This window comes from Theropithecus gelada, chromosome 6 (assembly GCF_003255815.1).
Source record: "Theropithecus gelada isolate Dixy chromosome 6, Tgel_1.0, whole genome shotgun sequence".
In the NCBI taxonomy this organism is placed as follows: Eukaryota; Metazoa; Chordata; class Mammalia; order Primates; family Cercopithecidae; genus Theropithecus; species Theropithecus gelada.
The window spans coordinates 38,974,422-39,000,289 of NC_037673.1; the positions used below are offsets into that span (position 1 = coordinate 38,974,422).

Sequence of the window (25,868 nt, forward strand, 5' to 3'; positions counted from 1 at the left end):
GCAGTTTATGGAAAGGTACTATAGGAAACACAGCCATTGTAGAACTGGAGTTGAGGGAAAATGATCCAAATGCCTATAAGCTCAATCTTATTGTTCTTACCACATTTAAGATATTTATCTATTAAAAATAATTACATTCTAGATGGGCCAAATCATAGTTTAGTAGTCCTGTTTGGATGAGACAAGATTGGAAAAAAAAGGGTTTGGGTTTTGTTTTTTTTTCCATTATTCCTATTGTTCTACCCCTACCAGCTGCCCTACCTGCTCTAAAATGGGGAGCACCTTCTTTTCCCTACTAAATTCAGTCTTTTGAGATGAGAACAAAGTTGCTGTCACCTTCTGTTGAGAAAGAGTTACACTGAGCCCTTCCAGGGTTTCAGCTGAGGGTGATTCAACCTAATCACTTTCTAAGATTAAGTAGAATCTTAGACAGAAGAATCAACCTTCAGACTCATTTTGAGCTCCTACTGCCTATGAAGGAGATCTTTAACAGTTGTTAAAACTTTTAGATTTAATACCATCAAGAGGAGTAATGATCATAATCTGTTTTGCTGACTTGTATGGTGGCTTCAGAAGATCTTCAGAATCTGAACCCTTTATAGGAAACCAAATTATTACTAGGTTGTTTTGCAATCACTTCAAAATGAAAGTTAAAAGGTTAGAAACCTGTGATGTGTTGTTTTGAGTTTTACTTCCCACACAGAACTGAAAAACCAAAAATGGGATAAGATAAAAATCCACATCCCCAAGGGTTTATTACTATTTTTTGATGTGTTTAGGAATTCTATTCTTAAGTGCCCAGCCTAGTCATTATTGAATGATCTAAGTATAGATTTCCATGTTGATTATTCTTAAATTATAGATATTTACCCTCTTCCCAATTCTAAAATTAAAATTTCACTCTTTACTCCATGTCACCCTTTCTCACAAAAACCCCTGAGATAGACTTATTAGGATCTTCTACTTACAGAATTTAGGCAAAAGGATTTCCAAATGGATCCCTATATATCTCAGAAGATACAGGTTGAGGAGAAGCCACCTAAGAAGATAAATCATCTAGTCAATAAATACAGTTACAGTCATAAGAAAAAAAATTTACAATGAAGACTTCCAAAATTCTTTCGAACTCGCTTAGGCCATAGGCCAATCGGCCAATCAAACATTATATGAGGCTTACAGTGATTTGTTTCCATTTGCTTGCACGTGGCAGTGTATATTATTTACGTGAAAATCAAGGTTCAGATGCATTTCATTTGCCTCCCCCAAATGGGAAGTATTATTTTTATAAGCTATAGAAATATTATTGGAAAATTAAGAACTTACATTTTTGAAAGGTTTTCAAGATGGTATTTTGGCTCAATTTTCTCCCGAAATGCTTTCATGGGTCAGGTTAAGTGAGATATGAAAAATGTTTTCTATGTGATATTATTTCTCAAATTCAGAAGATAATAGTTCTTGTGCAAATAATCCTTCTCCAGTTTACATCAATGTTTATACTGTGAAGGTTCTTGGTGACAAATCTTAGCCAAACACGTTTTACCATCAATAAGTTATTATAGCCAGGTGCGGTGGCTCATGACTGTAATCCCAGCACTGAGGGAGGCCAAGGCAGATGGATCACTTGAGGTCAGGAGTTTGAGACCAGCCTGGCCAACATGGCGAGACCCCATCTCTACAAAAAAAATACAAAAATTAGCAGGTGTGGTGGCATGTGCCTATAGTCCCAGCTACTCAGGAGGTTGAGTCAGGAGAATTGCTTGAACCCAGGAGGTGGAGGTCGCAGTGAGCTGAGATTGCACCACTGCACTCCAGCCTGGCCGACAGAGGAAGACTGTCTCAAAAAAAAAAAAAAAAGCTATTATAAAAGCAAGGTTAATTCAGGAGGCCAGAGCTCTATGTGGCATGTACTTTGGAGAACAGCTTCTAGTGGTTGATACTTACAGAGGCTTGTGATGAACCAAAAGAATCTTTAAAGAAAGGGTTCTCAAATGCATTGTCAGCAGATTTGGTAACTGGCAGGGAAACTTGTCTGGGTGCTGGCTTTGGTGGTTCTAGGAGGCAAAAAATCCAGGCAATCAGTAGACAAGCTTTCTCCAAATACAGGCCAGTCTCTGAGTCAGCTTATCTTTGAAATTTAGTTCCATACTTTTGAAATTTACATCAGTGGAACAAAAATCAACACCAAATACTAGGTATCCCAATAATTATTATCCCTCTCAGAAGAGAAAGCTATGCATATTTATCTGAAGTGGAAGAGATTCAGAATCCCCTCACTTAAAGCTTTGGAACATGGATGACGCCTTATTATACAGCCCTCCAAGAGCCACCAGTCATCACATTTCAATAGCTCATGGCAGCCCTTTTAAGATTTATCACTAGAGGGCAGCATTGGGTCAGTCCTCAGAAATGACTAAGGTAAACAGTTATCACCAAAAGGTAAATGGTTAAGTTGTCTCCATAACCCTTGATTGCCAACAGAAGCAAAAGCAAGGCTATTGATGGGTGGGAGAGGGTTCATTCGGGGGACTCATTTAGGTTCATGTGGCAGTGGAGATAGTTGTTGGAACAGTAGGCAGAGTGGTGAGTGGCTTACCATTGATCTTATTCAATAGTTGATTAGCATCAAAGTCATCATGGTCTGCATTCTCCTGAGGAATGCCAACCTTGCTGTTGAAATAACTGGAAAAGGCACTCGAAGTCCCAGAAGGAGTCTGCTCTCCCTTCCGGGCAGGCACAGCAGGTGGCTGCCGCAGTTGGAAATCCTTAAACATTTCTTTCACATCCTTGATCTCTTTATCCCCAAGTGGGTCTAAGGCAGTGAAGGCATCACTGGAGATGTCCTTGGGAGGGCCAGCTCTGGGAGGTGGCTGAGGAGGAGTGGCCAGGAGAGAAGAGTGCATGGACTGGGGCTGAGTGGACACAGCAGGAGCTGGAAAAATATTGCTCTGAAAAGGATTCCCCAAAGGGCTTGTTGTTGACCAAGCATTGGGTGCCGCAGATGCAGAAGGGCCCCAGACAACAGGCATTGGAGGGGGAGTTGAGGCTGCAAAGGGTGAAGGCTGATTCCAACCTGGAACAGCTGGACTTGTACCAAAAATGACAGGCTGACCAAAACCTGAAGGTTGACCACCCATCATGGCTCCCGGAACAATTGAAGGGGACTGATTGAAGACTAAAGATGCTGTGTTCCATGGTCCTGCCTGAGGGAGTGTGACAGTTACACCACCTGAAGTAAGAGGAAGAAAAATACTTATCAGGAGCCAAGCTTGAAGAAGATTCTTGACTTTCAGAGAGCACAACTCTCTGGGAAGTCTCGATGCAGCTAACACCTCCACCGAGTCCTGAGGCTGATGTGGGAAGAAGAAAGACTCTGAGCAATTAATCACTGTAAAAGTTAGCCAGCTAATCTATATAGTGAGCATTCAAATGCTGGTTGCATTTTGAGGCCCATGTTCTTCCTACCATGTCTTTTTAACTTTCCTCATTAGAGGTACCTACTCATCAAAAAAATAAGCCTTTATCATACAGACACTAGTTGTCTGATACATCACAAACAACTAGAACAGAGCCTGTTAATAGCAGGGACTTATTTGTTAAGTGAATATATTTTTATGCACAAACCATGCTGATTATGATGTAGTTAATTAAGATAATCCATTGGACTCTCTGAGTCACGGATTTGATCTTTTCATTTGGCAACTGGCTCATGTCTGGAGTCTTATGGAAACCAGCGGTCACACATGTGCAGAAGACCTCAACATGCTTGCATCCTGAAGAAACCATTTCAAAGTTTCTCCACTTTTGAATGCTGCCAACGCTGATACAGCTATATACATAAAGGGAAGATGAAGTTTGGCCGATGCCAAGGGAGTTTTAGGTGTTTATATATAAAAATGGAGGAAACGATGTTATCCTAGGAGGACTGAAACCTACTTGCTTTGAGCGTTGGAGCATGGCATTCTTTAGTTATGAAAGTTTTCTTCAGACCTGGGTTAGGGATGTTACATTTCCAAGAGGGAATACTTTGAAAATGGTGTTAGGAGTGATGGAGCACGAGATTCTATCTTTGAGCTTCTTAGTCTGAGACATTGGTATTACCTGACTCCGTTTTCATCATGCACGCTGGCCATCTGGCCATGGGCACACATGGTATATTCACAGAGAGTGGTGGGTTTCAGAACAGGACATTTCACTTAATCAGCATGCTTTTTGGAGGTGAGGAAACTGGGTGCAAGGATATTAATTAAAATTCAGAAGGTCATATTCTGGTGGTAGAGACTGAAAATCAGGCGCACTGGCTCTAAACCCGACACCCCATTCTCCTGTTCTGCCTCCTTGGCAGCAAGGCATGGGGCAATTTTAATTTTCAAATGCTACGTTAATTCAAACACTTATTTCACAGATACAGAAATTAGACTTCATTTTCACTGAAGAATATATCCTTTCATAACAAATGAAGAGAAAGTTCTCTTATATTCTACAATACAGGCTCTAAAAATGGGTTTAGTTTGAACAAAGTTGTTGCTCATATTTTAAAACACGCTCAGTTAAATTGTATTAACAGAAGCCAGATCATTCACTAATAATTTCCACCAGTTAGATGTGCAAAAAGGAAGGTAGAATTTTGTCATCTTTCATGTTGGACAACTTGTCTTCACTTAGGAAAATATCGTATTAGTGAGAATGGTATTCATAAAAGAGAAAAATATTAGGGCTGGGGGCAGTGGCTTACTCCTGTAAACCCAGCACTTTGGGAGGCCAAAGTGGGAGGATCACTTGAGCCCAGGAGTTCAGAACCAATCTAGCTAACTTGGAGAAACCCTGTCTCTACTAAAAATACAAAAATTAGCTGAGTGTGGTGGTGCACGCCTGTAATCCCAGCTACTAGAGATGCTGAGGCACAAGAATGGCTTAAACCTGGGAGACAGAGGTTGCAGTGAGCTGAGACAGCACTGCTGCACTCCAGCCTGGGTGACAGAGTGAGACTCTGTCTCAAAAAAAAAAAAAAAAAAAAAGAGAGAGAGAGAGGGAAATATTACATTTGCCAGGAATTCAAGGCTTTCTCAGTATATACTTATACAGTCTTCATTCCTACCCACCAAATTCCCCACATTGTGTTTCAACACATTTAAGGCCCAGCTGGACAAAGTAGGGGCAAGGACTAAGGAAAAAGGGGACACGGGTATAGAACTTTAATTTTATTACCTTCTGAAGCTAGATTAAAATACAAGCAAGTTGAAACTGAGGGCTCAGCTTTCTACAATACCCTCTCCCCACCCCCCAGATCTCCAGGGGAGACAGTCCCCCAGCTGGGTCTAGCGGAAGCCAGACCTACAACCTTCCATGGTTTGGCTGAGGATCCCTGCTAGTGGACAGGGACTATACTGTAGAGCTCAGTTTGAGTCCCATGTCCAAACTTGGAACAATCATCAGTATTCTGCAGTTGTATACCCCAAGGCCTCCACAGGGGCACCTAGCCAAAAAGCTTCACTTCGTCTGAATAAATAAACAGTTATAGGGTCCAGCTGTATTTTCAGGCTGACTTGTTAAATATTGGCTGCAAAAATTCTTAAGGGCATTGATATTAGATACAAAGCTCTGTGATGTGATCTCGCTGCAGACATTGCATTGCAAGTACTCTGGTCTTCTGTGAAGGAAGGGTACCAACCAGCTCCACTTGGGGGTGCAGGGAAAAGAGCAACGCAGAAAAGGAGAAACCCCCAAGAGACATGAAGTCTTTAGAGAGAGCCTCTTGATGGGGTAAATGCGAACAGAGACCTGGGACAAGCTGGCTTTTCATACCCTCACTGATTTCAGCCACTCAGCAGTTGAGTAACAGTCCTCCTCTGGCCACCCTATTCTAGATATGATTAAACAGACTTCTTGTAAAAGAACCAAAATATTTTCCTTTGTAGGAAAACAACAGAGACAGAGAGGAAAACAAAACAAAACAAAAGAAGGATCCTGATGACTGACTGCAGGAGGCAGAGAAAGCCAGGATCCCTGGTCAGATTTTATCAAAGGAGAGGAGAGTCCTTCCTCATCTACAGTCCTCCACCTCCCAAGCCAGAGTCCATTTGGAGTTTGTAGACGTGCCAAGAGCAGAAAAATAAAGAGTCCACAGCAGGACAGCAAAAACTATTATCAGGGTTTCTGAAAACTGTACCATGGAGTCTGAAAAGAAGTATAGGCTATGGACAAAGAAGAGCAAGGCCAGCCCTCAGTCAAATGGACTTTCCCACTGTCCTACCCTAGAGTGATCAGCAGCTCACACAAGCTAATGACACATTTAGGAATTAAGAGCATCAGTGCATCCTAGATGTCTGATAAAATTCCACATCTTCCCTTATTTCTCTGCTTTTTTCAACTTTGGCTTTCTAGGACTTATGTTCTAGCTTCAGTAAAACACTCAAGCTAGCCAAAATATTGGCAAGGAGCTCCTATGGCAGAAGCGTTCAGAGACTGATTAGGATGTGTGCCTGATCTACCCTTACCATATGCCTAGGAACACAGCTGGGCCCAGAACCTAGGACTTTCACTCTATGACTTATTCTTGCTTCAGACTTAACTTATATCCTTCTTCGGCATATATTCCTGCCAAGAGGGCTATGTGTTGATAGGGCATAGGCCTTCAATCTATTATGGTAAAAGACATGGAAGACATGCATGTTGCTACAGTTGACAGACAAACCTCTCTTATGTCAACCCTGTTTTGTTACTGAAGCTGGTCTGAGTTTAGGATCCCTTACAATTGTCTCTCAGGAAACCATGACCAGTTGGTTCAAGTAATTACAATATTGAAAATGAATGTATTGTCTCATGCTGCCTTGAGGAGCCAAATGTGAGTACAAGTCAAGAATATCAAATGGGTGTGGGGTTGTATAGGAGTAGAAGTGAGAGAAGGGCTCCCTGGGATGCTCAAATCTTGTGCTGTAGAACCCTCTAGGAGTATGAAATGTCTTCCGATGCATCATCATTTTATGAGCAAAAGCAAAAGAGTCATACTTAATTTTATCTCTAGGCACCTACCTAGACCCGCCAGGGGCCCCACTGGGGCAGGAGCACTTGTTTTGAAGAGATCCAGAGGGTTGGGCTGCAGGGCTGTAGGTTGTCCTGTGGGTGACGCCTGGCCTGAAGGTTCTGAGACGGGAGGAGCAAAGATGTCTGATGCAAGCAAGTCATTGGCCGAAGACTGACAGGACAGGGAGGGAGGGAGAAGCCTTAGTTACTCACTAACAGTGAAATACAGCTTCATTTTGTCTCCTACTCTATACCCCAATTTGAGAGCCACAAAAAGGAAAACTTTTTTCTTGACAGACGAACAACAACAACACCTACTACTACAGAAAAAGAGTCTTCCAAAAAGACCGATTCCTACAATGGACAAACTACTGAGTCTTAGTGTCTGATACTACCTAGGGCTTGCAAAGTGAAATCTACTATACTCATTTACACACTCACATTGGTCTGGTCTCATCAGCTAAATGCTTGAAGCTGGGGAAGCAAGTGTGTAAAAGGGGCAACCACCAATAAGCGTCCTAAATATTTTTGATAATTCCATTGGATTTTAAGTCAGTCTACATAGAGATCATAGGGTCTTAATCCAGGCAAGCCTTCATATTCTTAGAAGAGGTAAAAAAAAGACACTTATGGGAACTGCATTTTAAGCTGCTCTTAAATAAAGCTGAGATCATAGTGGTAACAGTAAATACATAAGCTTTTTCTAAACTTATGTATTTAGTCAGTATTTAAAAGAGGAGATAAGCTCGAGAATTTTACACCACCACCATGGACATTAATGTAATATGATGGGTGTGCAGGGCGTGTGTTAGTGTCAGGGAAGTACAAAGGGAATCACAAGGACTCTCACCCTCCCAACCCAGAGCATGATGATCAAACTTACCAGAGGTATAGAAGCATAGCAGCATTAAAAATGGAAAAACTTGTGTTTAGTTTAATCATAAGTGACAAGACATGCACACGGAAAGCAGGGTGTGACAAACACTGCTGAGAAGTTTAAACACGGTGGCAGTTAGAGGAAAGTACTCCTGGAGAACCAAAGTGCCTTATCCCACCTTCTATTTCACAGCCACACAGGAAACTACGAGAGCAGCAGGAAAGAGAGCTTGCATCACACCACCCTTTGGTACCGAACATGCACTCTGCTAATGGATATGTGGAGAAGACAATTCACCTTAGCAGTCCTTCTGCCTCTTCCTGGTTTGGTACTTTGTGGAGGTGGGATAATGGCTATGGAGTCATGTGGTGAGGACTGGACAGAGCTTTCCAAGTCCTGCTTTACGCCATTCTGTATGGACAGTCCTTTGGGAGGGCTTCCCACAAAAGGGTTCGGGGAGGATTTGACAGAGAAGCCATTCTGTTCTCTTTCAGATACCCCATTTTGAGTTCTCACTGCTGGCTGGGTTTGCGAACTCGAAAAGGGCCATGGGCCTGCCTGAGCTTCCTGTTTGCCAGTCCGGTTAGAGATCTGGTCAAATTGCTGACCAAAGTAGTCAACATCACCATTCAGGGGCCCATTACTCAGTGGAGTAGATGAGCTACTCAAATTCTCTTTCTTCTGATCTGGAGATTTGAGAGAATCAAACGAAGAAGGTGTCGATTGGTCTGGCTGTGTGAAAGGATCATCACGGAAAGGATCAGGATTAGGGGTGGGAAAGAAGTTGAGATTGGCAGAAAAGGCATTTTCAGGCAAGAAGGATGCCTGAGGTTTTGGTCGAGGAAGAGAACAGGAGGTGATGCCGTTTGTTAAGAATGGATTTTCTCTTAAAGAATTCTGATTGGTGTCGATTTCAGAGTTTAGATCCACTAACAGGATATCTTTGCTTTCCTATCACATTTGGAAAGAAAAAAAAAAAAGAAAGTGTTAGTTCATGTTGTGACTTCAAATGAGAAAATTACATAAGATGACTAGGATTATCAGAATTTATATTTGCATTTGGTCTTGATAAACCAGTTGATCATTACCTCCTTCCATCAACCCCTGTAGTCCTTTACTCCCTAGCTATAGCCTGGGTCCTTTCTATTACTCCCCAGTATCATGCCCTTTTATTTAAGTCTCAACATCATTAGGTGAAATCTTACTGTTGCTTACTTCATGTCTCTGCTCACCCTGGTTCACACATACTGACTGGCTTAATTCATTATGAGCATTGTTTTAATTTGTGACTTTGAAAGTCTTGAAGGGAATTGATTGTGAGTTACTCTAAATGATTATCAAAGTATGTTGAGCTTGAAAGTAAGTGATTTCAGAAGCCTAGCTCAGCTTCCTACCTGATACACACACAGTCCTCTCTATTGTAACCCCCAGAGTCATGTAGGATCATCTCTCTAAATGAGAACATTCATCAACTAATACATTCATATTATATAGTTCTGGCTGTGATGAAATTTAAGGTCAAATGCATTTCCCTAAAATCAGTCCAGTTCTTTCCTCTAGAGGTGGGAGAGAGGCTTTTCCTTTATGTCACGGCCTTCAGGTATGCCTCTTAATATTAGGGCTCTGGCTGAAGCTGATAGCCAAGTAGGATCTCATCCTCATCATCCCAGTCTCTCCTCTGGACTTACCCTTTTTGTCTATGTCCTCTGAAAGAGCTGAAAGAGACACTCAATACTGACCTAATTTAGTCAATCACACATTAAGATCTCCTATTTGTACATCTTTTCATAACATTGCTTAGAGTTGCCTGTGTTGTGACAGTAATCTCATCTATTTAGTGGTTAAAGTCAACCAAAAACTGATCTTTAATTTATATACAGTAGTCCCTCCTTATCCTCAGGGAATATGTTCCAAAGCCCACAGTGGATGTCTGAAATGGCACATAGTGCCAAAACCTATATACAGTATATTTTTCATATACATACACATGATAAAGTTTAATTTATCAGTTAGGCACAATAAGAGATTAACAACAACAATAATAAAATAAAACAATTATAACAATATGCTGTAATAAAAGTTATATGAATGTGGTCTCTCTGTCTCTCTTCTCTCAAAATATCATATTGTACTGTACTCACTGATTTTCAGACCAAGGTTGACCACGGACTTATTTTCAGAAAGTGAAACTGCAGATAAAGGGGAACGATTGTACAAGGTAGACACATGGGTTTAAGAGTTAATTTGAAAGACATATCGAATATATAGCTCTACTAATTCTATCCCCTCTCTATCATTTCTCTGGTGTGTCAATTTTTTGAATTTTCAACTGTTCAATAGAAATTTCTCAGCTTAAAAGCAGTAAATTTGATGAATCCGACATGTCTTTATTCCAGTAAAAGACAGAATTATAACTCACCCTAGGATAGAACTTTCATACTGATATCACTTCCTTCTGCTTGACTTTGATCCATTAAATACTTAACTATGCTACCCAGAGAAGAATATAAATGATAAAAAATGCCTCGCTGAAGTAGAAGTTATAGTAGTTACCTTGCATTATCCTGGGCAGAATACTAAATATTTTGATCATTGCGGAAAAAAACAACTTCAAGGGAATATAAAATTTGCAAATTAGTGAATACAAAAGGGTTCAAATAGAATTCCTTGGATTTTAAAAGAAAAAAAATACCCATTTTTTTTTAGAAAATTTAAGTCCTATTTCATGGCCACAAAAGAGGCAGCAAAATCAGACCTAAATGGCACTCTACCTTTTGGATTTCTTTACTGTGAGGCATAAAAACACAGTTTTTATAAGCCAAAGCCCAGGCTTTCTCTTTATAAAAGAAGAATTTGTCACAAGAAAGAGCTTATAATTAAAAAAAAATTTAATCAGGGAAGTGGTTTGGAAGAGCTATTAATCTAGGGATCTTTATACAATCTAAAGGTAGGATAAAATTTATTACAAAAGCTTGTGATTTCAATATTTATTTATTTGTTTTGAGCCACCTCTGGGTTAGAACAGTTGAGTGTTCACAGCTGGTACAGTTCTCCTTTTCAAATACTTCAGAAGAAGTAATTAGGACACCAAACAGGAGCCACAATGTTAGACTTCTGAATAGTCACCCTATAAGTAAAATGTATAAGGCTCTCCTCAGGCTGGGTTTGTTATTAATCCAAGATTAAAAGTGTAGTTCACAGACTACAACTGAGAGGCCAAAGACTCCTCATCCACCTCCTTGGTCAGAGCCTCATTCATTCTTTGTCGGACTGTCAACACTGCATCCAGTTGGCCACTGTTTGAGCACCTGAGCCTCAAGCACTGGAGATAGGCAGTAGGTTACAGAACCTACTCGTAGGGAGCTCCAGTAAGTGGGCATAAATCCCGAGTTCCATAGCCTAGCTCTTCTCTGGGTGGCTAATCTCACCTAACCATTCCAGTTTGTCAGACTGAGGACTTCCCTACTCAAAGCCTTAAGTGGCCTCCTGCTGCTCCCTATATTAAAATAAGCCTCCTTAGGCCAAATTTTCATGATCCACAATAAGACCCACGTTGTTTCTAGCCCAACTACGAACCTACTTTCCTACATATATCAAAGACCCAACTCAATTCAGATTCTTTACAAAGCTTTTAGCATTGATTTTTCTGTCTGCACATTCCCTGTGCCCACCCATGTTATCTTAATGGCATGTATACAAGGACATAAGTGACACTCGTGCTTTGTATCCTGATCCCATCCCTTGTACCAGATTTAATTTCCTTGATCATAGGTCATGTCTTATATTCTTCCCATAGTAACTGTGCTTTCAAGTGGTTAAGTTGTTAAACTTACAGAATATGGGTTTTTATGTTTTTCTTTTTCTTTTCTTCTTTTGAGATGCAGTGTGGAAGGAAAATGCTCAAGGGGCTTGCCAATAAAAATTCTGTTCTAGGGGATACCACATAGCTTGCAACATGAGCATTATTTCAAATTCATAAAACTTTTCTGTATAAATTTGAGGGGAGTGACAACCATCTAGGACCAATAATAAAGTCTAGGCAATTTAGATTTCTTTCTCTCTTTACATGTTTCAAAGCAATTGTTGAAAGAGTTGAATATTTTTAAACATGCTGGCTTTGCCAAGTAGAGATAAATCTATTTTTGACCTATGACTATAGAGTCAATAGATAAGAACATGTTGTCAAAGCTTAACCAGCACATAATTAGATCTGTTAGCCTTCCTTTGGTTATCAGAGTATATATTTTGATGGTATTTTACTTTATTGTTAGTTTAGCTAAAACTTGAATTCCTATAAATAAAAAATTTTTAGACTGCATAAAGTCTAATGAAAATGAGACTGAAGTTTTTCCATATTGTTTTCCATTTCCGTTTTTAGAACATTCTGGAAGTCTACAGAAGTAGATTATGAAGCAGTACTTCCTTGCCTGTTCCACTGGAATTCCACTTCATATCTTGAGTGCTTTGCTCTCTTTGAATATTACTGATTTATTTTGAAGAAAGCATCACTGATGGAGGAAAGGGCAAAGTTGACTACAAATCAAAAGGACCTCAGAGTTAGGATGGATCTGTCAGGATAATCTAGTCTAGTATTTTAAAAAGTTTATCCTCAGAACTATAGCAAACATTATGAAGAATGTAAGGTTCTATAGGCAAGTGAGTTAGGGCTCACTGCTAAAATGAATATTAAACAGGCTTCTCTCTTACAGGTATTTTAGAACATTGCCATGCATTGTGATTCTCATTTGGTTAGGGTCAGAGAAGAATGCTTGAAGTCCCTGCTCCTCTCCATCTCATTTGACCTGAAAGTTTTATGCAGTGAGGATTCACAGGCCTCGAATTCTCTGCAGAACTCCGAAGTGAGAATTTTACCCAATCTTTGATCTGTTGCTTGAACTCCTGTAACCTTGGTCACGTAGGCTTCCATGTTAATTTCCTGATGCAAGGGAGTCCTTTCTAGACATTGCCCCCCATTATTCTAGACTAATTCTCTTTTTGTGTTTATTGCCTTCTCATCTTTTATGTTCAATTCTAGAAACTCACTTCCTCAGAAGCATTATCTGAATTTCTGAACTAGATAAATACCCTGTAAGTAACATCAATTGCTAATGATGTGATTAGTTTTAGTGTTGGTCTCCCTGCCAGAGAGTAAATTCCATGATGTCATTGATGTTGTGTATTTTACTGCTATGCCTTGCAAATAGCGGGTGCTCAGGAAACTGTTATATAAATAAAAGAAGTTGCAAGAAGTAATTCAAAATGTCATGGACATGAGGTATGTTTTGGAAGGTCTGAAGACTTAGGCTTAAGCCTTGAATCTGGACCTCTTTCCTGTTTTTTTTCTTCTTCTACTTCTTCTTCTTCTTTTTCCCTGAACCACCATTTTTTTTTTTTTTTAATTTGTAAAGGAAAATACTGTTCTATTCTTACAGGGTTGTTACAGATCATTCAATATTGAGCAGACTGGATATGGTATAAAATCCTGTGAGAATGGGGAGCTTTCTAACAAGGACAAGCTTTGGTGGAATATAACTGAACCTCTTGTTTGTTTTAAATCTTACTTCACACCAAATTTATGCTGCTAAATTGCAACTGACAGAATGCAAAAGAAATTAAGAGGACAGGAGGCTTTATGATTACCCATCTAACAATCATACTTTCTTCAAGTAGGCTTATTCAAGGGCTATTATTCAGCTCCTCCTTCTAATCCTAAGTGATACCATGAAGGACTACATTGCTGACCTATTGTTCAGGTTTAACCTGTAAGCAATATTAATATAACTGAATTAGTGTGGATAGGTTCCCATGGTGACTTAAGATTCACATTTATTCTAAAAACCATTGACACTTCATTTGCAAAAATCAACGGTCACCTTCCAAGTTTCAATGAGATGCTTAGGATTTCTGGTTATTGCCAATTTGAGTTATAGATGTCATTTTTATTACATTGCAAATTTAAAAACAAACACTTACTGTTGGACTATTTAGGTCAGGAGGTGTAGACATGTCCCCAAACAAATCCATCTGGTCAACACCCTTAAAAAAGTATTTGAATTAGATTCAGATGTGTCTATTAAAAAAAGATTACTTCGTATATTGTTGTGATCATTTGTTTCCTAAAGTTTAGGAAAGTAGTTGTCACAATTTAATTTCCATTTAATTAATAGATTTCATATTAAGCTATTTAGGTCAAGAAGCGTAGACATTTCTCAAAGCAAATCTATCTTGTCCACATCCTTAAAAATGTTAGATTAGATTCAGGTGTGGCTACTAGAAAGATTACTTTTCTAATCTTTTTTTGACTACTTTTGTATATTGACATAGATGTTACACTAACATTTTGAAAAATAGTTGTCTCAATTGAATTTTCATACAGATTCAATGCAGATTTGGTATCAGCAACATCTACAGGAAGTAGAAACCACGTTCAGATAAATAAGAACTGTCAAACATCACATATTAATACATACCAATTTCAGTTTGTTAGTTTGATCATCTAGAATCATTAGGGCCTCACTCCCATTCTGAAAAGATAGCACATATTTAAGGATTTAGTTGAGCTTTCTCTATAAAATGTATTTGTCCACTGTATTACCTTACTAAGCAGCAATGGTTTTGGTATTCGTCTTTTAACTAAACATCTTTCATGATCAAAGTAGTCATAAACACATAGGAATAAGCGAGGTGGTAAGAGTGGTTGGGCAGGTAGCAAACAGGGGCTTACGCACATCACACACATGATTAACAAGAAGTAAAGATGCAATTTTACCTCAACTGCTTTGTTGGCTTCCTCTATCTAAAAAGAAAGATACATATTCAGTGATCTTCGTATTCATAGTGAAAGGGAGTTAAATACAAAAACAAGTATGCCTGAGGTTCACAGACATAAGGCAAGAATAAGTCTCATATATTATTTCTGCCCTCCATTCCCCTCCCCTTTTCATGTCAATATTAGGTTTGAGTAGAGGTACTGGATTTAAACTTGGTTGTCCTGTATATTTCCTAGAATTAATATGAATCTTGTAGAGAGAGAAAAAATAAAAGCCAGGGGGACTGGAGATTAGAAGTGCCTAACCATAAAAATCTATCCATTTCCCTACTGGGAAGAATAGACAATACATATAGAAGCCAAATTTTCAGATAGATCATATTTATACATAATATTAAACACAGTCCTGAATACAATTTTAAGCTCGTTTGTTTGTTTTTGTGAGACAGACTCTCGCTCTGTCACCCAGGCTGGAGTGCAGTGGCACAATCTTGGCTGACTGCAACCTCTGCCCCTCGGGTTCAAGCAATTCTCCTTGCCTCAGACTCCCGAGTAGCTGATATTACAGGCGCCTGCCACCACCCCTGGCTAATTTTTGTAGTTTCAGTAGCGATGAGGTTTTGCCATGTTGGCCAGACTGGTCTCGAACTCCTGACCTCAGGTGATCCACCTGCCTCTGCCTCCCGAAGTGCTGGGATTACAGGTATGAGCCACTGCACCAGGCCAGCTTTAAATTTAATGGAGCATTAATCAGGTAGTACTTGCCTTTTTCTTTTCTTCTTCCTTTTTCTTTACATTATAGATAACTTGAAAAAGGTCTTTAAGATCAACAACTAATGGTTCAGCCTGCAGCAAGGGAAAGCACTGTTATCAGTATTTTAATTTTAGTATTTTATTTCCTTTGTCTCACATCAGTTATAATTCATACTGGGATTTTTTTTAATCTTAAAACTCCTTACTTCCCTCCCCTGGCTTATTTATAGGGGATCACCACCAACCCAATCCTCACCCTTAGGTACATAAAGGACAGCAGGGTTAATAAGTATTTAGACAAAATAAGAGGTATCATGATCATTTTCGAAGTCCTTTAAGGTTTCTGAGAATAATTCACCATTGTTCTGAAATCGATATTCACTTTATAAGAAGGTCCGTTCTCACAATCCTGTGGCACACAGTAGTACATGGCTATCGATGACATTTTTTAAAGATTCCACAGGCCAATAAAAATAGTCATTATCTGAATCATTATTTAGCCCTCCTACATCCAATTATTTCCAGTAAATTTTCTAGTTGAGTGACAGACACTCCAATGTCCAACAGAGGACAAGTCCCCAGATCTATGGCAAGACTTAGAGCTCACCTGTTGCCCGGTTTTTATGGCAAAAAACTGATGTTGGCCCTCTCCTCCACACACGTAACCAAATGCCCGGTTGTCTGTCACATCACGGGCAATGAAAGAAATCTTATTTACTGGATGTTCATGCTCTATTACCTTTAAAAAGAACATAAAGAGTAATTTATTAAGAAAACCAGAATCTATTTGCAGGCTAGCACACCTAAGCCTCAGACACATATATGAAGACATATATAAAAAGGTTAAACCATTTGAAGAAAGGTTAAAGAACTAAAAAGTTTCTGGTTGAAGGCTAGAGCATTCCTCTTGCTAGAAAGGACTTCAAAAGAAAGAAGAATAGAAAACAAAAGTGGGAAGAATGTTCCTTCTGAAAATATTGATACTTTACTCTCCCTGCTTTAAAGACATGATGCCATATAGCAAGGAATGACTGAGGATTAGAAGACCAAGTGAAGAGGAGACATTTAGCCCTTAAGCCAAGTCAAATAGGCCGACTTTCCCAACTCAAACACAAACTTAAATGAACAGCATAACTAAACTAGAGGAGTATTCACAGGGATTCATTGACGATGGCTCAGAGTGGCCAAGGAACCATCCTATGTGTTATTGGAACAGTATTCCCAGTATATTCTGCAGGATACCAAATACTGTCACCGAGTATTTCTCAGCCCCACCTAGACAGCCTAATACATAGTAACATAATGTAGTAATAACTACATTATGTTAATGACATATAATGACTATGTCATTAACCAGGAATTATAAGGGGTGGGGACTTAATTGGCTTAGCAGTGTCTTTTCTTCTATTTTTCCCTCCTTTCTCTTGATCCTTTTAAGCAGGTAACAAGGTTCAACTCTTCAGGGATATTTGTAGGTGGCAGAGTGTGTCTCGGCTTTTGGTCCTGAATGTCTAAGGCCACTGAAAAATTTTTATTATCTTAGAAAGTTTGAGGAGAGAAAGAAGGGTGAGAGAAACATGCCACCTTTCTCTGATGGGCTTGGGAAAATAAGAGTTGAGAGATAAGGGCGACTGATGAAGAGAGTGGTGCCTGAGGACCCCAGCACCAGCAGGCTGAGTGGGGTCCACTAGGGTGCCAGGGCCCTAGGTTTGCATAGTAGATAATGGGCACTCTAGAAAGGGATGAACAGTAACTGGAGGTCTCCCCACAGTATTGTGATGCAAGAGAGTATTTTATAGCAATGGTAATGAGCCACACACATTTTAAAATAAATCACAGAAGGCTTGACGTATGATAAATAGCTTTCTGATAAGGCTTAAAAACAAAGCAAAATAAGTAAGACTGTTCATAAGTGATAGAACAACAGGAACCAACAAAAAATAAACAAGGTTACATCTGTGAGGTGAGAAGACAGGGAAAAAATAAATGAAAAAGAGGTAGATGTGTTACGGGTGAGGTTCTAGCTTTAGGTTAGCTGGTAAGTTCACATGTAACCAATACATAAAAGTGTCATAAACTAGGGGTTAAAATTAATCTAGTTCTGTATACCTGAGGCCAAAAATATATATATATAAAGTTTTACTTTATAAATTATATATATTTATTTATATTTTAATATATATTTAAATATTTATATTGTATAAATTATATATATTTATATTAATTTCAAAAATATATACATTATAGACATAATGTGTAGCTAAGCCTATTAACAGACTTAATAGACTTAGATTCACATTTATTATAGAACACAAATTCAAAATAAAGTATCTTGACTTTTACCCCCATTCTGTTTTCTGCCTGTTCCTTCTGAAGATGTAATATCTGCTGTATTTTTTCCCTACAGAACTTTGAGAAAGAAGGGGAGCCGAAATTCAAGCAGCAAATTGTTGGTCAGACTCAGGTGGTCAGAGAGGTATCAGCAAATGTGAATTCTTACCCCAGTTTTCTCATCAATTATTTTTATCCCAGAAAGGGAAATGTTGACCCAGATCCTTTGTTTGTGTTGTCCCTGAGACCGACCAGCTGCCGCCATTCCCTGATGAGGGTGGAAAAGCAAGAGAAGTTGAATTTTTTAAAACATCCTACAATGCTTTTAATATCAAAATTTTCCAAGTCAGTCAGCTTTGTTTTCAACCTGGTTTGCCATCGATGAAAGAATTTTGCACTTTTCATCAGGGACAGCAGGACGGCACGGAAGACGTTGAACCAGCGCATCCCTTAGTTAGCTGTGCGAACTCAGACAAGTCACTCTAAATCTCTTGGCCTCACAATAGTCATTGGTAAAAATCAACTAGAAGATCTTTAGAGATGTTTCTTCTAGGCCTTGAACTACTGAACAAGTATTATTTATTTAGTCAGTTTCACATAGTGCCATAATACTAAATTTTAAAATTCAAAAAAAAGGAAGGCTAACACTACGGAACACCAGTGTCTAAACAGAATTCTAAATTTTATCATAACAATTCCCAGGTCTAAAACAGGATATTCCGTGCTCTCCACATATAGTAAGAGAAACAACGTACACATTTGCACATAGCTTTTATAGGAATAGAAATAGGAATAGCTTTAGTTCGTCCCAATGTTGAGTTTGCCAGGCATCTAGAATCCTGTTATACTTGATAAAATTAGGTCTCTAGGACACCCCTCCAAATATGCAAACACTCACGGCTTCTCAGAAAATGGGGCACTACTGATGGATAATGTGATTAAAAGGGGTTTTCAAGTAATTGAACATAGGTCAACAAGAGCTTCTAATATAATTCCCTCTCTTGGACTTTCGCTTAACATACAGATAAAGCATTCATTTCCTTTTTACCTTTAGTTTCATCATAGAGTCTTGGCTCATTTTATCCCCTCTTGCGTCTGGCACATCATCAATACCAATCAGCTTGGCCTTATATTTTACACCATCACCTTTGAACCTTGCTAAGAGATATTCGTCTGTCTTTTCAGGGCCTGAGAAAACAAAGGAATACAGGATAAAGAATGCCAGTTCTAATTATGACCAAATATGCTCTAGACTCTCCAAAATTTAAGTAGTATAAATCCTAATTATACTACAACTGATCATGTATATAATATTCTATCCTGTCGTATTCTTACTTCCCTTCAGCAAAATCATGTTCCACAATCAACTGTGTATGGAGTTGGGGTGGGGAGAAAATAAACTCTTAGAAGTACAAAATTGACAGCATTATGGGAAACTTATGGGAATATGGGAGGTGGGAGTTGGGGACATTGTTCATCATAGCTTTTTTTAAGTCTTTAAAAGAATATAAGGATGATAATATACGTATTTTTAACATAAGAAAAATAAGCTGCCAAACAATTGACCAACATTTTAAACTATCAATAAGGCAGAAAGGAATTATGCCTAAGTTCTCTTGAAAATTATTAAGATAATTATCCCATCTTTATATTGTTTTTTGCTCCTTTTACAAGGTCTGTGTAGTCCCATTCCTAATGAGTTCAGTAAAACCAAATGGTAAATAAAAAATAATTAATGATTGCATTATTAACTGAACAAGATGCCTATGAGTATTTCCCAGCTGGACCTAAGTGGGTGTAATCGCAGGTTTCCAGAGATGTCTTATTACAAGTGGGATGAACCAGTCTCTTCTCCCAAAGTACAACTTTCCTATTAGGAGAACTTGAGACTAAGCTGAGGTTGAAGGAAGATAAGAGCCAGCCCTTACTTTATTCTGAATTTCACATTTCTCCAGGAATAACCACCTTTAGCTCCCTTCCGTGGCTTCAAGAGGATTTCTCCATACCTTTCTTTTTTTCCTTCTTTGAGGGTGCTTTTGGTGCGGCCTGTTGGTCGGGCTGACCGTTGGTGGCACCGGTCTCCACTTCGTTAGACATGGCAAGAAGGCAGGCAGCAAACCCCAGTACCAGTGAACACTTGGTGACACCAGGCGATCCCCGATGGAGAAGTCTCAAATAAACATAACCTCCCACAGACGCCTGTAGGCAGAATTTAGAGGCATATTGAGATCAGAACACAGCAGACCCAGACTTTATGCCAGAATAGGCTTACAACTAGTGACTTTCTTTTGTAGTTCTTTGGACTCATTTTGTTCCTTCTCCTGCTGTATTAGACTGAAGACTGAAAGCAGGGGAGTGGGTAGGGCCGTTTCCTTTGTAGTTTCCAAAATGGAATATGTGTGCCTATTAGGTTTTTCTTTAAGCACTTGGTATCTGGTAACGTTTAATGATTATCTAGCTAAGCAGTTTTTATTAGAACTTTGGCATAAAAATCAAGTATTAAAGATAGGGATCGAAAACTTGCTAGGTTTTATTGCAAAACAGAAATAAATTGAATGCTGAGCCTGGTGAGATTGCAAATGCCATTTGAGATTGGGCATTATAAATTTCAGTTCTTCACAAAACTGCTTAACTGTAAAGTCGGTGACTAGAGTTATGAACCGTATCTTATTCACATTGATAAATTTGTTTTAAGTATTAGGATTCTGCATATGATCCCCAGGGCTATCCAAGCACTATAAAAGACATCCTTTTTTGCCATTAACACTTATTTGTACCAGGGAAATAATGGATTGAGGGGGTGCCAATTGTGCAACTCATCTAGTACATTTTTATGCGATTATTCAGCATCACCATCCTCCAAACAGTCTGTCCTGTGCTCTCATAACCTCTGCCCTACCCACAATGTATCATAGTAGGAGAAACAGGAAAACGCAGTCATTGTAAACCACACAGAAGTGAGCTAACTTTCCAAAAGGTTCTCTCACTTCCCAGGAGCCAATGTTTCCATATAGCTGTAGAGAGATCTAGAGTGAGTAGATTAACTTTCTACGTTAACTGATGACCAAAGGCAAAGAAAAGTCATTCATTGTTTTGTAATCGTTTTAAGACAACATGTGGGCTGGTACACTAACCCCTTCACAACCCAGCCTTCACTAAAAGCCCTCTTCATTCTGTGCCTATACTACCCATTTAAGTGAACATTTTAATTGAAGGACTAAGCCCACCACATGAGAATACCTGTCGTTTGTTAGATACTTAAAGAGTATCTAAATAAAAAGTAAGTCTCAAGTTTTCACTCAATTTAAATTGCACTTAGCTTGTTTACAAATGTCAACATGTTTTCATAGGGGTCAGTACTTAATTTCTCCCACCGTGAGTTTTAAAATAGTCTTTATAATCTGAACAGTCTTTAAATATATACATTCATGCAATCTATGTATGAGTAATGTTATCTGAATTGTTTCATTTGGAGATTTAGTGGTTAATTTTGCTCAAAGACACCTGGCTGGTTGGCAATCAGGGAGACAGTCTGTTTATAGACGAAAGTCTTACACAGTAGAAGATTCAAAGTTATACTTAACTCAGGACTTAGGTGGGAACCAGGCACTACTAACCTTTTACTTGTATTAACTCTAAAAGATTCATAGTAGTCCTGTGAGTATTACTGTATCACAATATTTCATTTTCCAGAGGAAGGCCAAGGTACAGATATATTTTTTTTCTTTTTCCTTTTCTTTTCTTTTTTTTTTTTTTTTTTTTTTGAGACAAAGTCTCACTCTGTTACCCAGGGTGGAGTACAGTGGCGCCGTTTTGGCTCACTGCAACCTCCACCTCCCGGGTTCAAGTGATTCTCCTGCCTCAGCCTCCTGAGTAGCTGGGATTACAGGTGTGTGGCACTACGCCCGTCTAAGTTTTGTATTTTCAGTAGAGACGGAGTTTCAACCATGTTAGTCAGGCCGGTCTCAAGCTCCTGACCTTGTGATCCACCCAACTCGGCCTCCCAAAGTGAAGGCACAGATATTTTAAACGACATACCTGCTAAGTGGTATAACCAGGTTTGTAACCCAGACTGTCTGGCCCCAAACCAGAGCTCCTCAACACTGCAGTGACAAATCTCAGCTGAGAAGCTGTATTCCAGCACAGCTTCACGTAGTCCTCTTGAAATATACATGTCCATTGCATGGTTTACACAGAAGTCTATTTGCTTGTCTGTCCATACACTGGACTATAATCTCCTTGAAGGCAGGAGACTCATTTCTCAATGTCTGGGATATAGATGGCATTCGTGTTGATGGTAATGAGGACAGTTGTAGCTATGCACATTTTCTTCCTTGCTTGTTATGTGTATACACTGGTATGTATTACCTGTTTTCTTATCTCTCTATCTTCTCTTTTAATGCAAGTATTTTTGAAGTTAAATGTACAATTTTGTTTTTAGGCAGTGCATTATTCGGATGGGACTGTGACTGAAGTCTAGGAGTGGTTAATGTAGCCCAAAGACACTAACCGTTTTCCAGAAATGAATGTGATGCCTGCTGGATCTTTGCAGCTTCCCAGTTTGGGGAGGAGGTGAGAACGTCTTTCTCGGAATGAAAGACAGTTGCACCTTTTTAGATGGAAACATTTGTGTGGCTGTCGGGGGGGAAGTTAAAAGGTGTGGAAGGGTGTATGTGGATGCTGAGTAGCTAGAGGGGTGATCTGTGCCGTTTATTAAGTTGTCTGAGCTTCAGAACTACCTCTATCCCTGGTTAGTGAAGCTGGAGCTAGACTGTGCAAACATTCCTGCTTTGCCTGCTTTGCCTGCTGGCTGCATGGTGGCTCTGCCAGTAAGGGGCGCTGGAGGGAAACTGCCAAGCTGGAGAAGGGACACGGACATGTCTGCTTGCTCCACATGGACTTCCTTATGGCTGAGGCTCCTGGGAGTGTGACTCTAGTAGAGCTTCTTCACCCCAGCAGCAAGAGTTTCTTCCTAAAACAGCCCCTGAATCCAGTTTTAACACTTGCAGAACTAGCCTCATCATGCCCATCTTGGAGACACCAGCATTAGTTCTCTGGTGTACTCTCTCCAGGCCAACAGGTCCCAGGTCCTCAGATACAGGGACTCCAGTCCTAGCTGAGCAGTACTCCCTTCTCACAGGCCTCAGTAGCAGCACCATGAGATCCCCTCCTGCAAGCTTTATAAACTGTGACGGTTCCAATGTCTTACCTTTGTCCACTCAGCCCTAGAGGTGGTAGCTGCTTTCTGTAGTTTACTTAACCAGTGATGACTTGGTCTTCTCTTCTTACTCTCTCAGTTTTCTAGCTAACAACTTTATACCTAGTTAACACTTAATATCTGCAGTCATACAACCACAAACAAGCCTGATTTTGGAAGCTAAGCAGGGTCAGGCCTGATTAGTATTTGAATGGGAATTAATGCTTAACATTAAAATCTTTTAAAATAACTGATGTGGACTGAACTCCAACTGACACAATGGTAAGGCTAATCTGTTTTGATTTTCCAGATCAAAAAACTATTCTTTAAGGATACCCTAAATGTGGCAGATTCAAGTGTTTCATCTGAATATTAATCCTTATATGCTTTTAAAAACCATATTATTTTGGCTTTCAAGGCTATATTTATATACTTCAATATCTACTTTTTACTTCCTAGGCCCAGAACAAGCACTGTAACAATATATTCCAAAAGAGAATAATACATTCTATTTTCTTCATGGGAGGCCATTGAAGTGTATGTGACTATACCTTCAGGTCTGTCTTGCTTAGTTCAGTATTACGCTGAGTTCATCAATGCATGTGTTGATAGCAGCAGCAAGATGGCCCAGAACTGGGTTAGAATCGCTGGCTGAAAAAGTGATCTGGGCTTAAGAGTTTGTTGCCCATCTTTGAAGCCGGATATGATACTTTACTGCAGGGTATTATTTCTGACATGAAAAGACTTAGCTCATTAAATTTGGCTATTTGTATTCTAACATGAGTCTATTTTAAAAGAATTTGAGAAGTGCCACAAAGAACTTTGAGGGGTTTGGGGGGAGGGAACGGTGGCATGTGGGTTTAGTCATGAAAGTAATACAAGACATAGCTTAAGACCACATATCAAATCTAGCACTGGCAGACTGGGCCAAATGGAAGCGTTCTAAGGTGAGTGGTGTTACCTTGCTATAAGTTTTTATAGCAAAAATTTCTCTGTTCAGATATTTAAATACAGCTTTTCATAGCATTGGAGTTGTTTTAAAGGTATTTGTTTTCCTTTGACTATATCCTTTCGCCATTTGGGTATGAGCAATTCCAAGGGACAAGGAAGAAAAACATGAGGAAAAGTTTAATAATATAAATTCCCTGAAGAAAATGGATGTGTATGTTGAGTTGCAATAGCCAAGGATAAGTCTCATTGTAGGCCATACAATTGAAAATGTATCTATCTTTACTTCCTGAAATGACCAGAAGGTAGACTCTGCCCATAGACCTCAAGACTACAAACCCCTTTACAAAAAAAATGTTCAAGACTTATTGCAAGATTTTAACAAAAGTGTACATCCAGTTATGCACATACCAGAGTGATAATTTACCTTTTTCCCAAGGTTTAAAGAGCAAGTCCCCATCACAGACTTGTCAAATAGGCAAGTTATCATCTAACATGCAGTAGATAGAAGGCAGCTCGCTTATAGACTTAGATCCCTCTGTAGAGAATAATTGGTTTAAACTTAATATTCAATATTCAAATGCATTACATTTGATTACCCTTCCAAACTGGGGCTCTGTTGAAGAAAGTGTCTAGCTTATGTTAAGCAACGAGGTCTGTTTGAAAGCTCTAGGATGGTAATAATCTCTTATAAATGGAAGCAAGTGAGTGTAGCACAAGGAGGAAGTATACAATTTTCTCACTTGTTGGGTGTAGTCTCAGGTCCCTTCAGTTCAAAAAGTGCAAAATTAGTCAGGAAATACACCCAAGGGGTGTTATCACAAGGCAAGGATTACAAATTAAAGCTCAAAAACACATAAAAAGGCTCACAAGCACAGTTCCCCATCTAAAAATAGCTAGTTTGTTATCCTGGTTCTCAGGGACAGGCTGTTTCCTTCATTGGAAGATTGAAAAGAGAAGTAAGATGACACATGTAAAAACAAAGGAGGATCTAAAGTTATCCTATAGTCCTGACTCCTTTTTAAGGCCTCAGATAGAACAGAAAGCTGTAAAGGAAACTCTGCTATATTAATAAAATTAGCTTCCATTTAAGTGAAGATCTCTAACTTGGATTTTGGACTTAATACAAATCTCCCTGAAAGAATGCAGAGACTTCCCCCTTCTGTGGTACTAGCATCAGATGACTACGAGAGATTCTGGAGCTTGCAACATCTCTCCTGGTTTCTGAGAAGGCTCTGAGAAATTTATTCTGGAAGACTGCATGAGTCATCTTAGAATAACTATGGACTTTGCAATAATAAAAATCAGCTATTACTTAGTCCTTAGTGATTCATATAAAATGTCTAGTGCTTTCAATCCTTGAATTGCCAGCATGGTGGACAATGATTAGTCTAGGCTTTGTGGGGGTAAAGTTAGCTGACACTTCTTATATATCCTTACCCTTTCTACCAGTAGGAATGTGTTGGCATCAGCAATGGTACTGCTTAATGATTCCAAGGTTTTGAAGCAATATCATAATACAAGTGTCAACCATCCTCCCCTGTGATACCCCAAGCCTACCTTCTTACCCTAATTATACAGAGCAGGCAGGAAAAGTGCTTTGTCAGTCTCAAAATGCTGGTAAAAGGAATAACTTGAGTTAAGGACTTAGTGGTAGCTCCATTCCACGGATGGTGGGGAATTTTTTTTTAACATTAAGGGGAATGGTACAAACACCTAGTATACCAACCATTAAGAACACTTATCCCAAAAGGCCTATGAAACAGAATGTCTCTCTTCTTGTTTTTTTTTTTTTTTTTTTGAGATGGAGTCTTGCTTTGTTGTCCAGGCTGGAATGCAGTGGCACAATCTTGGTTTACTGCAACCTCTGCCTCCCAGGTTCAAGCCATTCTCCTGCCTCAGCCTCCTGAGTAGCTGTGATTACAGCTACCCGCCACCATGCCCAGCTATTTTTTTGTATTTTTAGTAGAGAC

The 25,868-nt window shown here is 39.2% G+C and overlaps 1 protein-coding gene across 3 annotated transcripts in view; it reads right to left on the bottom strand.

Moving 5' to 3' along the window:
- DAB2 (DAB2, clathrin adaptor protein) overlaps positions 1 to 25,868 on the bottom strand; it is a 53,493-nt gene that overhangs the window by 2,644 nt on the left and 24,981 nt on the right. For 2 of the 3 annotated variants that reach the window (XM_025386975.1, XM_025386974.1), the window contains 13 exons: positions 19,757 to 19,949; positions 18,799 to 18,938; positions 17,920 to 18,018; positions 16,027 to 16,158; positions 15,432 to 15,512; positions 14,667 to 14,693; positions 14,368 to 14,421; positions 13,871 to 13,933; positions 8,195 to 8,848; positions 7,030 to 7,192; positions 2,594 to 3,226; positions 1,942 to 2,051; positions 969 to 1,039 (listed from right to left, as the gene is read on the bottom strand). In XM_025386975.1, the coding sequence (XP_025242760.1) occupies positions 974 to 1,039; positions 1,942 to 2,051; positions 2,594 to 3,226; positions 7,030 to 7,192; positions 8,195 to 8,848; positions 13,871 to 13,933; positions 14,368 to 14,421; positions 14,667 to 14,693; positions 15,432 to 15,512; positions 16,027 to 16,158; positions 17,920 to 18,018; positions 18,799 to 18,938; positions 19,757 to 19,847 (2,313 nt within the window). In that variant the 5' untranslated portion in view covers positions 19,848 to 19,949 and the 3' untranslated portion in view covers positions 969 to 973. The remainder of the gene's footprint in view (positions 1 to 968; positions 1,040 to 1,941; positions 2,052 to 2,593; positions 3,227 to 7,029; positions 7,193 to 8,194; positions 8,849 to 13,870; positions 13,934 to 14,367; positions 14,422 to 14,666; positions 14,694 to 15,431; positions 15,513 to 16,026; positions 16,159 to 17,919; positions 18,019 to 18,798; positions 18,939 to 19,756; positions 19,950 to 25,868) is intronic. The other variant, XM_025386976.1, reaches the window with a different exon arrangement.